The sequence below is a fragment of the Gambusia affinis genome, linkage group LG07 (genome assembly GCF_019740435.1).
Source record: "Gambusia affinis linkage group LG07, SWU_Gaff_1.0, whole genome shotgun sequence".
Classification (NCBI taxonomy): domain Eukaryota; kingdom Metazoa; phylum Chordata; class Actinopteri; order Cyprinodontiformes; family Poeciliidae; genus Gambusia; species Gambusia affinis.
In genome coordinates, this window is record NC_057874.1 from 348,191 (window position 1) to 361,753 (window position 13,563).

Genomic DNA, 13,563 nt, shown 5'->3' on the forward strand with positions numbered 1-13,563 from the left:
AGTGATCGGGGTCATCTTTATTCGCTGATTTGCTTATTTAAATCAAATGCCTGATCTGTATATGACACCAATTCCCAATCCAGAGCTGCAATAGCTTTGCAAAGAGGGAGGTAAAGAGGGAGGGGTATCTTCACAAAGCACTTGGCCCACTTTACTTCCCAACAACCATCAGTAACAACAGCTCAGGGACTGTAACACAGCAGTCTGTTAAGGAGATAAATAATCAGATTTGGCAGCGCTTCCCATCTCTCTCTCTCATGCCTTTCATTTGTCTTACACAAGAAAAAAAAATGCTAATTAAATCATTTAGGGTAAAGCTTGCAGTGGTACCAGAAGGAGGGAAGAGTATAGGAAAGATCTGGAACATTAAAGAGGGAGTGAATCGGAGGGGGGAGAATATAAACCTGACCCTGATGTATTGACAGGGCCCTCTATCTGACTTCAATCTTCCCTTCTTCCTGACGGATTGAGTCCGTCAGATGGGAGGCCGTAGATCTTGACTTATTTGTGGCTCAGAATGTCCATTCAAAGTAAGTGGGCATGAAAACAACTGGGCTCCAGCTGTCGGAATCGTCTTAGTACATCCTCTTCTTTCCCCTTGGAAGCTTTTGCACCTTGTCAGAGTCTATGTGGACATCCTGGCCCTCTAAAGGAAGCTGAAGGCAATGAAAGTTTAAACCTCACTGTTGTCATCATTAGAGTATTTTTTAACAATGATGCTTTAAAATATGAAAATAGGGGATTACTATTTAATGTTTCATGGTCTGGAAATTGATTGAATTTCAACATTTGGAGGAAAAAAGAAATGAGCAGAATTTGGGGGAAACAATTACTTGTAATGAGGGTGTAATGAGTACCTGCAATATTGAAATGCTGAAATGTTTCTCGTCAAAACAAAGCCTGTCTAATGGAGGGTCGTCTATTCAGTCTGACACTCTGTTCCATGTGGTAACTCTTCCTTTAACCTTCCCTTCATCATTGTTTTAAGCAAAGGTGTAAAAAAGTAAACATGAAATTTGATAGTTTAATTTAATGTAATTTCTAAGTTTGAGAGTCTTATTTTGAAGTAAGAGAGGAATGTTCTTGAGTTGCCCTGTTGTGTAGTTAGAAAAGCCTTTTGGAAAAACCTCCACTTCTTTTGAATTGTTTGTGTGGTAGCATTTTGTGGTTCAAAAAAGTGCTATTTTTTAACACTCTTTAGCTCAAAACCGAATTTATAGTGGACTTTCAATATTCTCGCAGTTTAGGGACTGCCGCCTTCGGTAAATAGCTGAAGTAGTCAAATACTTCACAGCACTTTTAAAAATGCTTATAAATACCTATTTTAATAGCTAATAGGTGTTCATTTTCACTACTACAGGGTAGTCCAACCTTTACTCTGTTTTGGAAAACCAAATAAGTTAGAACTTTGTTTAAACTTTCTCGTGAACTCAATATATTGGGCTGTATGAGCTATATAAGTAAATTAATTAAAATTTAAATAACATCACTAAATTTTTATTTGCCACATTTCATATTAACTTTAACATTAGTTTGGTTTTTGAGTCTCCTGCTAAGAACATAAAAATAAATGCTCAGTATTTTATATGCTGCACTCTTCTCCGATTACAGTAATGTAGCTCATTTCATATAAATTCTTATCACTGTTTAGGCAGCCGCGGTTCAAAAAGTCTCTTCTGCCACCAGACAGTCACAGCACTTTGTGCTCTCTGATTCCTTGCACACTCCGCATTTTAATATTTTGTTAATACAGAATTATTATTATTATTATTTTTAAATTAAAAAGCAGCGTCACCTGCACCGGGCCCCACATTTCCTTGTTAAAAACTCATTCTAATTGGTTGTCTGCCATCTATTTATCAGCTGCATCAAGACAGAGGTCTTAATGTGAATGTATAATTCATAATTGAATAAAGAAAATCTGATTTTTGAAAGAGGCTGACAAAAAATTCACTAACCGGATTTATGAATGCTCAACTGCTTCCTAATTGCTACACAATTATTGCATGCAATGAACAATGTGAACTCTCAAGTAAGTAATTATAACAAAAGGAAACCTGAGCTGACCTCTTAAATTTTCTCCTTGACGTACAGCTTTGCAAACACTGACCCAAACGATGCTTTAATTTAAATGCTTGTTTAATCCTGCCAAATAAGCACAATCTTGTAATTTCCACTTTTATTTTATTTGCTGATTTATTTTTAGATCTTTTTTTAAAAAAAGCATGCCACATGAATCATGTTCCAAAAGCTAATCCGCCAAAGTGTTTCAGTACAAATTGGGCATTATTTCTTATTGAATACATGCATATCAATGAGGTAGGGTTATTCTCATGTGGGAAACACAACAGTTTGTTGTGCCATGAATCTCCTTTTCCTGTCCCTCTGTCTTAAAGCACGGGCTCACGCTGGAGAAGAAGCAGCAGCAGTGTGCTTCTGGCTCATTCGCCATCCACCAGAAGCACAGGTGGCAGCAATGTAGGCCAGTCCCCCAGGCTCTTGTATTTGAAAGTTGTGTCTTGTGTCCATATGGCTGCCTGTCCCGCCTTTCTAGCAGACACCACTGCTTCTTCTCAGTTCTGATTGTGGTTAGCTGTGGTTCCGCACCTCTGCGCCATATGGTAGATGTTGTAATGTTGGTTTTTCAGCGACATTCCTGCTATTTAGACTGATAGTACCAATCTATCCCAGTAGACCTGTTCCTGTCAGCCCCCCCAGGTGACATGAATTGGGTCGGGAGATAAATTGGTGCCAGGTGGGGATGTTTACATCTTCCCTGCCTTGTGGAAGGGTCCGGATTTTGTCTCAGGCCTCTGCCAGGTGGGGGGGCTCTTGGATGTCACACAGCAGGGAAGAGACTGTCCCGTTTAAAGAGAATTGCAATGAGGTTCAGTGATTCTAAATAATTATGTATTGATCCAGTCAGGCTCACACAATGAGTGTCACCGTGTTTTAAAGTAGGGAAGAGTAATGATCGCACAGGTAAGCCGATTTTGGCAAAGGCCAAAGTTCACAGATCAAGTAGAAGTCAATTCTTTTTCTGTGAAAACAAGACCAAGTACACACAAAGAGGATTTGGATTAACAACACAAACTGTCATCTTTGACATTTTGTCTTTTTTTTTCTCAACCTCTGAGTGAAAAGAAATTGAGATTGTTTTCCTTTTTTTTTTTTCAATCAGAAGTTTCTGTCTTGCAGGTTGGCGCTGGAGGACCCATCCCCCCACAGTCACCCTCTCTACGGCCATGGCGTCTGCAAGTGGCCCGGGTGCGAGGCTGTTTTTGATGATTTCCAGTCATTCCTCAAGTAAGTAAAGTGCCGCGGTCAGACATATGTTTTCTGTCTCAGTTTGTTTGTCTTTTTTTAGGGAGCGGGGGGGTCGATTACATGTTTTGTGACCCCTGGCTACACAGATGCACTGCAGGTGCAGCCGGTTGTTATTCCTCAGTCTGGGTTAGCCTACTCTTGAAAAGGGCAATGCAGTGGGGACTCCTTCTGGGAACTGAATGGGCCTCTAATTCCTGTGATAAGTGCAGTTCCTATGGTGACCAGGGGCCATTTATCCCAAACAAACAACGGTGGGATGTTTATCTGTGGCAGCTCGCGCTCAGGGAGCCCTGCCTGTTTGCCCTTGTCACCGGTCAGAGGGAGTGGTTTCCAAATTTTTCTTTTAGTTTGCCCTTTGTTTGGCTCATGAATCTCCTGCCTTCCGTCTGTGCATTAAGTTTTCTTTCTGTTTTTTTGTTTGTTTATTTTTTTGTTGGTTTTTTTCCCCCACAAAATCAATACCAAAAATCTTGCCTGGGGCTTAGCAGATCCTGGTGCTGAGGCAGTCCACAAGTGGGCCGCAGTGTCTTTTTATTAGAAGATGTTAAGTTGACAGGAAATGTAAAAATATTACTGGATAATTATGATACTGGAAGATATTGCAGACAATACTTAAACCCATGTAAATTAAAACAACAAATCAAAAAAATACAATTTAAACATGGACCACAGATATGAAAATGTAACATTTGTTTAATGAGAATCTCAGTGCTGTTATCTATTCGATTTCAGCATAGATAAATTAAAAGATTTTAAATGGTTTAACATTTAAATTAAAGATTTTAAGGAGCTGGCAAGTTTGATTTGTAAATGTTCAAAGAACAATCTTCATTCATTTCAATCAATTTCCATAGCAACCATTTTATGCTGTCAGTTTAACTTTTGAGCTCTGTTTGCTCACAAATACATCTCAGCAAATTACAGTTATTACTGATTGCTTTTAAGATTGGCCAATTAAACAACACCCCCATGTCTCAGATTTCACTAAATCCACAGTGAAATGCTGTTGGTGGTGTTGATGCTCTTAGCAGCAAAAGGGGCCCATACATCAAATTCTGCTCAAGGCCTCATACAACCTTGGACCTGCCCTGCAAGATGAGCTAAATCCACTGTACTGTACACCTCTGCCAGATCCAGAGGGACAAATGGAGAGATTTAATTTACATGGTTTTAGTACCTCTTCCAATTTGTGTCTGTTGAGTTTTTAATAAGGGCCACAAGACTGTTTAGGTTACTCAAGGTTTTTTTTTTGGTGTGATCTCCACGTGCCACAACTCTGCCTGACTGTAAGTACACAAAGCATTTGATATGATGCCTTTTGGTGCATCGTGTCGCTGCAAAAATTACAAAATAATGATAAAACAATAAAACCAGTATGCTGCAGGTGAGCACAAAAGCTCCTCCACTGGCTGATCCACCGGCTCACTAACTAACTAACTGGAAACACATACATAAACTTTTATCAAGACACAAGAGACATGCTCCAGGCAGCATGTGAGATGTAAATGCACACACCACATAATTCCTTGTTCACAAAGTCATTCTTACTGCACTCTAAATACGCTTCAATTAAAACAATTTAATTTATGACTGTGTGATTGTTTTTCTCATGTCTCTCTTTCTACTAAAGAGAGAAAGTCATTGATTCAGTCCAGTCTATTGGTCTCAACTAGCCCCTTTTTTGAAAGACAATTTTATTTACAGAGTTTCTAGTTTATTTATTGTTTCTGGTGTTTTTGCTTTATTTATTTTGGATATTAAAAATGTCTTCCAGTGCCAGAGTTAAATGTTTGTTAGAAATCTTGATCCTTCTTGATAGAAGATCAACAAGGATTATTATGCCATTTCCATTGTACTACTTGAAAATGGTCTCAAAACAAAAACTGTGTTGTTTATTGCATACTATCGCATATTACATTTGCTGGACAATTTATTGTCCTGCAAATTTGTTAACATGACACGCCTGCCTATATAACTAATCCTTTCTTTAGGTAATTATACAGCACGTTGTGTTGGTATATCGCATATAATCCCCCTGAAAAATACACTAAACTTGTACACACAGAGAGCTATAATCGAGTCTGTTAGCATCTTTGCAGTCTTTTCAGTCTGTACTGTATCAGTGATGCAACTCTGTCCAGCCTAACATGCCAACCTAGTTCCTGGTTTACTGATCAACTTTGTAACTCAATACACAACAATGCCATGGTTACAACAGAGGGTGAACACATCTGCACCAGTGGCAGCAGATCAATAGCTCGCTGTCACCTCATATTAGTTGCTCTTTAAGCAAAACATGACATGATTCTGTTATCCAAAAACAAACTGTCAGCTCACAGAGAAAGTTCTTTTGGGTGGCGAAAAAAATGCTTGAACTTCCTCAACTCTTGAATCTTCTTTTAATCGTTTTCATAAATCCTCTTTGAACCTCCTTATCACGTCAGAATGTACAGTCGCCTCGGTTCCTGTCTCAGGGAAAAATCTGTCTGCTATGTGTTCTTGCTTTCATTTAATAAACATCCTGCAATACATAGTTATTAAAGCATGTGCTCATATTTTCCCACAAAGACAGGCACACGTAAAATCAGGGAGTGTCGGTTTAAATCTATCAGTATTTATTGTATTCTGACATTGCCTCACCCTTTGTTTATAGAACTAAGGGGGAATTAAAGTTGGTGTGCCCGGCAGAGCTCTGCCTGAAAAAAAAAAATTCTTAAGTGCACTCAGCTCTTGTTTTTACAAGTGTTTTTATCATGGCAACATATTGTTTACTTTAGTTGCCTGCTCAAACTGCTTGGAACATGTTAAGAAAACATTTGGGAGGAGAGTCTCCACAAAGACGCCTTTGTTCGGCTCACCAAGGTGTTAACGCTCAAAACCTTAAGCGCTTCCACATGAAACCTGGCAACCGACATCGCTGCAGGCCTCTGACACACAAAAAAAGGATTTCAAATCAAAAACAAAAAAGGAGTACATCAGACTTTCTAATGCTGCTTCAGAAGTCTCTCAAGGTTGGAAGTCTGACCAGAGAGAGATCGTGGCGGCGCAGAGTCAGCGGAACGCTGTGGAGATGGAAAGATGAGGAGGAGCTCCTAACGTGGAGCAGATTTCAGTGCCCACGCCAATAGCAACAACCAACACTGGAACCGAATGTTGCTTTAAACAGCATGTGTATTTGTTTTATCTGTGAAGAAAAACATGACATACCTATGGTGACTATCTTGATAAAAATGAAAGCTCTAAATCCGTCCACACCCCCAACCCTCTATGTTCCAGGTGGGAGGCAATGGGGATCCGAACCCGGTGGGGTTTTTGTTGAAGGTCAAGACCCCTTTTCTCTTTAACGTCCAGTTAGAGGTCAGAGAAACGTTACACTGCCCTCTAGTGATGTGAACCACATAAAAACTTCCCAATTCAAAACCAGTGAGCTTTTTCAGCCTAATAACTCTTTGAAAAAAAAAATCTAAATAAACCCAGATAAAATCAAAAACTTAACATTTTAAAAAGGAAATTCTGATGCATTTAAAATCTAATACCTTTGTATAGTTGTGTGCATTTAATTTAAGTCCCAGCCAGTCAGCAGTAAGGAAGATAAAAACATTTCTCAGAGATGGCTTCAAACCCAACTCTCAGGCTGGGATACATACTTACTGAATGTACATGAGCCAATGTAACAGAAAATAGAACAGAAATCAAAGAAATATACTATACCATAGAATACATGACATTAACATCCATCCAAAAATTAGTTCTCCTTCTGTCACGCTACAAATTACTTCTCTATAACTCCAGATGTGACAGTGTATCTAAGTCTGAGACTGATCTATAATAATTACATTCAACCAATAGCCTAGACTTCACCATGTTAACAAATAAAGAAACCACATCAATATTTGACTCTCTTTCTGCTTATGTACAGTACACGGCCGTTTTAGCCTATCTAATAAAAGTTCATCAATTGATATTTACTCTTTCACTGCATATAAATTTAAAACCACAAATGTTTATGTTTAGTGAAAGCTTCCTCACATTTGTTGAAGATCGTTCTCAAAAGCATAAAAATATATGACAGATGAACATAGTCAGAAAAACAAACAGTGTTTCTCTCTATTCATAGAATAGACATTTTTCCTCCACAGCCGGATTAATAAAGAAAAAAAACAGTTTACAGCTACAATACCGAGAAGGATTCTCCGTTTTAAATCTGAATGTTTTTTCATTAGAGGAGGCTTATATAAAGATTTCCATTCAGATTTTTTTTCTGGTGTTAACAAGAGATGAGTTCTCTATACTGACATTTAATCCATTCAATTTGTTTCGATAGAGAGTTTTTAACAATCATTCTATAGATATTTTTTCTAGAAACTTCTTCTACGGAGATTCCTTTACTGTCTACTGACTTTAATAAACAACCAGAGCAGTTATTTATCCCAGGAAACAGTCTGATGGATGGATAAGAATCCAGGTGATTTGGTAACATAGTACTTTCATAATAGTCAGTCAAAAGGGATCAACAAAGATACTGAAAACTTGTGTTTCCAGCATCTCAGAAGCAATTCAAATAGATTTTATTCAAAAACAAGCAGTGAGTTCAATGGGATCATCCAGTCGAGGTCCAGCCAGCTCTACCACCCTCCCAAAGCAATAGACCTTCGCAGTGTGGAGCAGTCTGGATAAGATTGTTCTGCCCCAAACAGGGCAATCCAAGAAACTCCCAAATAGCAGCATTTCCTGGAGCAGCCAGTGCAGAGTCTCAGCCTGCTGCTGCCTCTCCTTCTGCAGCAAAGCCCACACAGAAAAATGCTCTTATAAAGCTAGAAGAAGAAAAGAGTTCAGTTTGCTGGAATCCATCAGAAAGAAAGACAAATCCAGACCCATGCCACCAAATCTCCAAAGAATGCAGTATGATATACTCCTCCACACCAGATCTGTGGGTCCCGTGAGCAGTATCTGAGTAAACTGACAACGAAAAGCAGCACCTTTGCTGGACAAATGGACCAGGCCTTGTCCACCATCTTATCTCAGCAGAAAGAGAATACTTTGAGGAATCCAGTGAAGTTTATCCCAAAAAATGTCCACCAGAACCCTTTGAATATTTGATAAAAGAGAAACTGGAAGATCAACACATGCTGGTGCCACATGGCGGCAGAAACTAGATTATTAATGACAAGATATATATGACATTTTAGGTAAAATCCACTTCCATTTCAAAAGTCTTCCCTTCACATTATCCAATGTATTTTCACATTTTTATGCCCAAAAGTTTCATTACCTAAAAACACGCCTAAATATTTTAACACTTTTTTTTTCCACAGCAGGCCTCCAGGGAGAGGGAGTTGATCCCCCAACCAACTTCCAACAGTTATAGCCTCACTCTTTCTCCAGTTTATTTTTGAAGAAGAAATACAGCCAAAAAATTACCGGATCGGACTGGAACAACCAATACTAAACTTAAGATCAAGTAACAGAAAAGTGTTCAAAACACTTTGCAGAAGATGTAGAAAAAGACCCAAAAATCCACTCACTATGACACTCCCGTCTCGAGCTCCATTCACTCTGCAATTCACTCAGAGATAGAGAGAGAAAGGAAAAAAAAAAGACAGGCTGTGTGAATATCTGGTTAACTTGTTTTATTGTGACAATCTACATTAGGCTCTGTCATCCTGCCAGAGAGCTTTTAAAAGTGGCTTCATTTGAAGTCCAGAAAGTGACACATGCCAACGTTCACAGCCTCCCTCGATGTCACCCCTCCCTCATCCCCTCTGCTCCCCGTGTCCATGCACTCCTCTCAAGGCTGCATTAGGGGCCATTTGAATATTTCATTTCCTATTAATTATGCACTGTGACTCTCCATGTCATTAGAAGAAATAAAGTGGAATGTAACAAAGGATGAAAAGAAGCGGGGCACATGTCTCGTACGAGCCGAGAGATTCCAAAGCTGCTCACGTAGGCCAAACTCCCCCAGCCCCTTCATTGATGATTCAGACTGGGGGCTGGTTAAATTGAAGTTGAAATGTCTTTACCTATTATTTTCCTCTTTGAAATATAGTAAGATGTCCTGAAATGTTTACTGGTTTCATTTTCCGACCCACTTAATTAAATGGGCTCTTATGTGATTCAAACAAATGGAAGGCCCAGAGAGAAGTCTCTATTAATTTTGACAAATAGGGTTCTCAGTCATGCTTTTTTATATATATATATATATATATATATATATATTCCTCTTTAATTTTGTCTTTCGCCACAATAATTAATTTCAAGTGATGAATGTGTACCTCAGTCGATCTGAATCGTGTTTTATGAAAACACAACCCTGAAAACATTTTTGTTCACCTGAAAGTTGGAAGTATTTACAATAATGTGGGCATATATGAACACAAAAAACAAAAATGTTCCTTGTCAAAGAACACGTTTTTTTTGCAAAATGTGTTCATTTAAAAATTTAATAAAAATTAAAAAATTAAAACCTTTTGGGTGCCCCAAAAAATTTGGGTCTGAGGCTACTACCCCACTGCTTACAACAATATAATTCCCAAAAGTGCAAGTCATCTAATTTGGACCTATGAGTTTTATATGAAGTAAATTTTTTGCGAAACATGCATTCATGAAATACATTTTTAAAAAAAACAGGGGTGCCCGCAAAAATTGGGCCCTGGGTTACTGCCCCGGTGTTTATATTTGTATTGATCCCAAAATATTAATACAACTCACCTAATTTAGGCCTATGAGGTTTTACAATTCTTTGCAAAAAAATGTATTCACTTAAAAAATTAATAAAAACCTTTGGTGCACCCCAAAAGTCAAGCTCTGGCTTATTGCCACTGTAAGCCGTTTCTAATGTCCAGCTCAGTAAGTTTCAAGATGTCTTTTTTTTTTTTTTCTTAATTTGGACTGTAAATATGGTGTTTAATACACGAGTGTTGTTGTCTGAACATAAAGCAATGACACTGAAGCCATCGTTGTGCATTCACAAGTTGGCGGTGGCTCGTTTTGATTTGCAGCACACAGCAGAAACAGTGTATACATATAAAAACTAAAACACCTCTCTCCCATCTTCCTGCACACACACACATGCCTGATGACAGTGACCTACATGGTCACTGCAGATGTGATATAATTTATGATATATATAATATATTGGATCCATTAACGAGCATAATGAAGTAGTGAAATGAAAGGGTATTTGTGAAATCAGTTCAAACATCCTGCTCGGATTATGATTAAATGATTAATGAAATGCCCCTGCATAAGCATTTTCATACAGTAATTCATGCGGCAACTGATAAAATTCCTCCAATCATATTTCCTTCACTCATGAGCCTTATCTCCACCATTTTATATAAATCAAAAAAAAGGACGTCTCCTACCCGAGCAAGCTACTTTAGATTAGTAATAAATGTGCATGAAAAGAGAACGTCTTTCCTGAATAAAATAATTGCACATAATTATATCCATAATTCAAGCCTGGGACAGATCCCCATCTCCTCGTCCTGTTGTCCTCTACGTTTGGTCCGGCTCTATTTGAATTCCCCTTAATTCTGATGATAAAAATGAACAATGCAAACAGCAAAAACGGGTGGCAAAGTCAACACGGCAAGGCAGAGTGGAGCAGCAGCAGGAAGGCATGGCTTTAGGGTGCCGGTTCATAATTTAGCAAAGGGAATCCAACCTGAAATTCTTCAATCATCCCCTCTTATCAGTGAGCTGGGAGAGCAGGCATGACCAGCATGAAATATTGACTGTCATTCTTTCACATAAAAAAGTATTCCTTTGTTCTGGAGACATTTTGCAATCACTGTAATATGTGACACTATTAACATAAATGTTATTACAGGGGCTCCACACTCACTTACCTTATTGATCCAATAACCAGAAACGAAGCCACACGAGAGAACATGATAGAACTCTTATCTGTTTGAAAACAGGCAAATATTGACAGATGTTAACATAGCACATATCCACTTAAACCCAGAATTATTTAGACAGCTGGCAGATTTATTTTTATTTTTAAATTTGTTAGATTTTTTTTTTTTTAAAGTGACATCCTTTTACATTTTTTTTTGTTTTTTTGCTATCTCTCAAGATAATAAAGCAATGTGTAAGGAGTGTCAATTTTGGCAAAAATTACACTCCTTGGCAAAAGAAGTGTCACTTTGACACTACTTGACACTTTTGACACTTTTATCAATTTTTATCTGACAATAAAAATTGTTGTTTTTATTGACAGATATAACATCTTTTTTTATGTTTACACTGGATTTCAGATTATTTTTTTGATAGTGAGCTCCAAGTCTTCAAAGCCTCTTTGTCATCACCCTGATTTTTAGCTCTTCTCACAGATGGGTGGATTTTGACTGGGTCACTGCAATATGTAATATCATTTCTTGTTCATATCAAAATTGATCAATTTTGCTAATGGTGTAGTCTTTGTTTATAGTAAAATGTAGTTAAATCTGAAAATCTGGAATCTCCTTAGTTTGGGTTTCTATTTAGTTTTGCTTATTAGTAAAGATATGATTTTGAGTTACTCTGCCAATCTTTTAGGCTTCCTTTTCTTTTCAGAAAGAAAGTGATGTTCACGTGGAACGAGAAGTAGAAAAAGTAAATAAAGCAAATAGCGTTGCTGTTGTTTTACTGTTGGTGGCACAAACAAGCCATTTCCTTTATTTCATTGTTTGAGAACATAAGAAAGTAAACTGAAAATTTGATCCTTCAAAGGCTGTAATTAGTTTTGGGCTTAATTGTACCAAGTTCTCAAGGATTGGAAGAGAAATTATTTGGACATGATTGAATTTTGATGCTGGAATTATGATGTTCTGTTCAGCTTCAATAAACAATCTTTAAAGAAATAAAAATGAATCTAATCTTTGTATGCATCTTCTCTTACTGTGGTTTCCAGGCATCTCAACAATGAGCATGCCCTGGATGACAGGAGCACGGCCCAGTGTCGGGTGCAAATGCAGGTCGTCCAGCAACTTGAGCTTCAGGTATTGTCACGTCTCTTGTTTTCATGAAAATATTTACGTTCTGTCTCCTGCTGACACTTCCTCTGTGTCTGCCGAACGCCCTTCAATAGTCTGTCTGACTCGAACTGTGGGGTCATCAGCAGAGGAGAGAAGTGGAAGGGGGAGTTTGGGGTGTTCAGTAGAATTAAATACTTTTGTGCATTTGCTAGTAACCAGTCATTAAAAATGTGTTATGTATGCATGACAGCCAGGAAAGGATATATGAATAGCCTGGGGCTAAGTAGAGAAGATAACTGAATTTTAAATTTTACAGAATTTTAAAGTTATTTATGACTTTAACTGTTTGGCACCAACAATATAACTGCATAAGGTGGACAGACAGTCATTGTTAGTGAGTTAGAGGAACAGAAAAAGTTATTGTTGCTCTTAGTGATACTTTTTTATCTAATATAATGCTGATTTTCCATAAAAATTTATGCAAATATACATACAAAGATAACTGTTTCTCTAATATCGTCTTTCACTTATAAAACAGAGAATTGATACAACTGGTGTAAAAATCTGCGTACATGTATTCAGGTATATTTGAATCAGAAATTATGTAAGCTTAGCAGATAAAAGAAGCTCATTTGAATAAGTGAAATTCTAGCTTTGAAATTCTAGGTTAACTGCATCTTAACATAAAACAAACATAAAAATGAAAGTATACAGTATTGGGGAAATAAAACTATTTCACCAATAACCAGGCTTCACACTTTCCAAACAGTTCTGGTTTAGAGGAAGTTATCCTAAAACAATGATATTTCAGTTGCTCCTACTTTGCCAACATCTTGTTTTTTCTCATCTCCTGGCTCATCAACCAAAAGGGATTGGTGAGGCTTTACCACACACAGGCTTCCTCTGCATACTGCTCGTCACCATAATTTAAGCTGGCAGCTAAAACTATTTTGACTTTTCAGACAGGGAGAAGGGACCTGTCTGAACAGAAAGAAAAATCAGTTTTATTCTGATTTTTAGTAGGAATCAGAATAAAACTCCTTATTTTGTAATGGAGTCCTTCTCACAGCTCAAATAAGCATTTTTAATCAAAGGAGATGCAGTTTAAAATGATATCTAGACATTTGCGTGTGTGTTTGTTCATAAAATCATTGTGCTTTTGTCTTTTCTTCTAATAGCTAGCAAAGGACAAAGAGCGTCTGCAAGCCATGATGACACATCTTCATGTCAAGTCCACAGAGCCCAAAGCCACCCTGCAGCCGGTGAGCAGCAA

The 13,563-nt window shown here is 37.8% G+C and overlaps 1 protein-coding gene across 11 annotated transcripts in view; it reads left to right on the forward strand.

Annotated features, from left to right (window-relative positions):
* foxp1b (forkhead box P1b) overlaps positions 1-13,563 on the forward strand; it is a 263,651-nt gene that overhangs the window by 224,216 nt on the left and 25,872 nt on the right. For all 11 annotated transcript variants that reach the window (XM_044122251.1, XM_044122252.1, XM_044122248.1 and 8 more), the window contains 3 exons: positions 3,199-3,306; positions 12,227-12,314; positions 13,469-13,552. In XM_044122251.1, the coding sequence (XP_043978186.1) occupies positions 3,199-3,306; positions 12,227-12,314; positions 13,469-13,552 (280 nt within the window). The remainder of the gene's footprint in view (positions 1-3,198; positions 3,307-12,226; positions 12,315-13,468; positions 13,553-13,563) is intronic.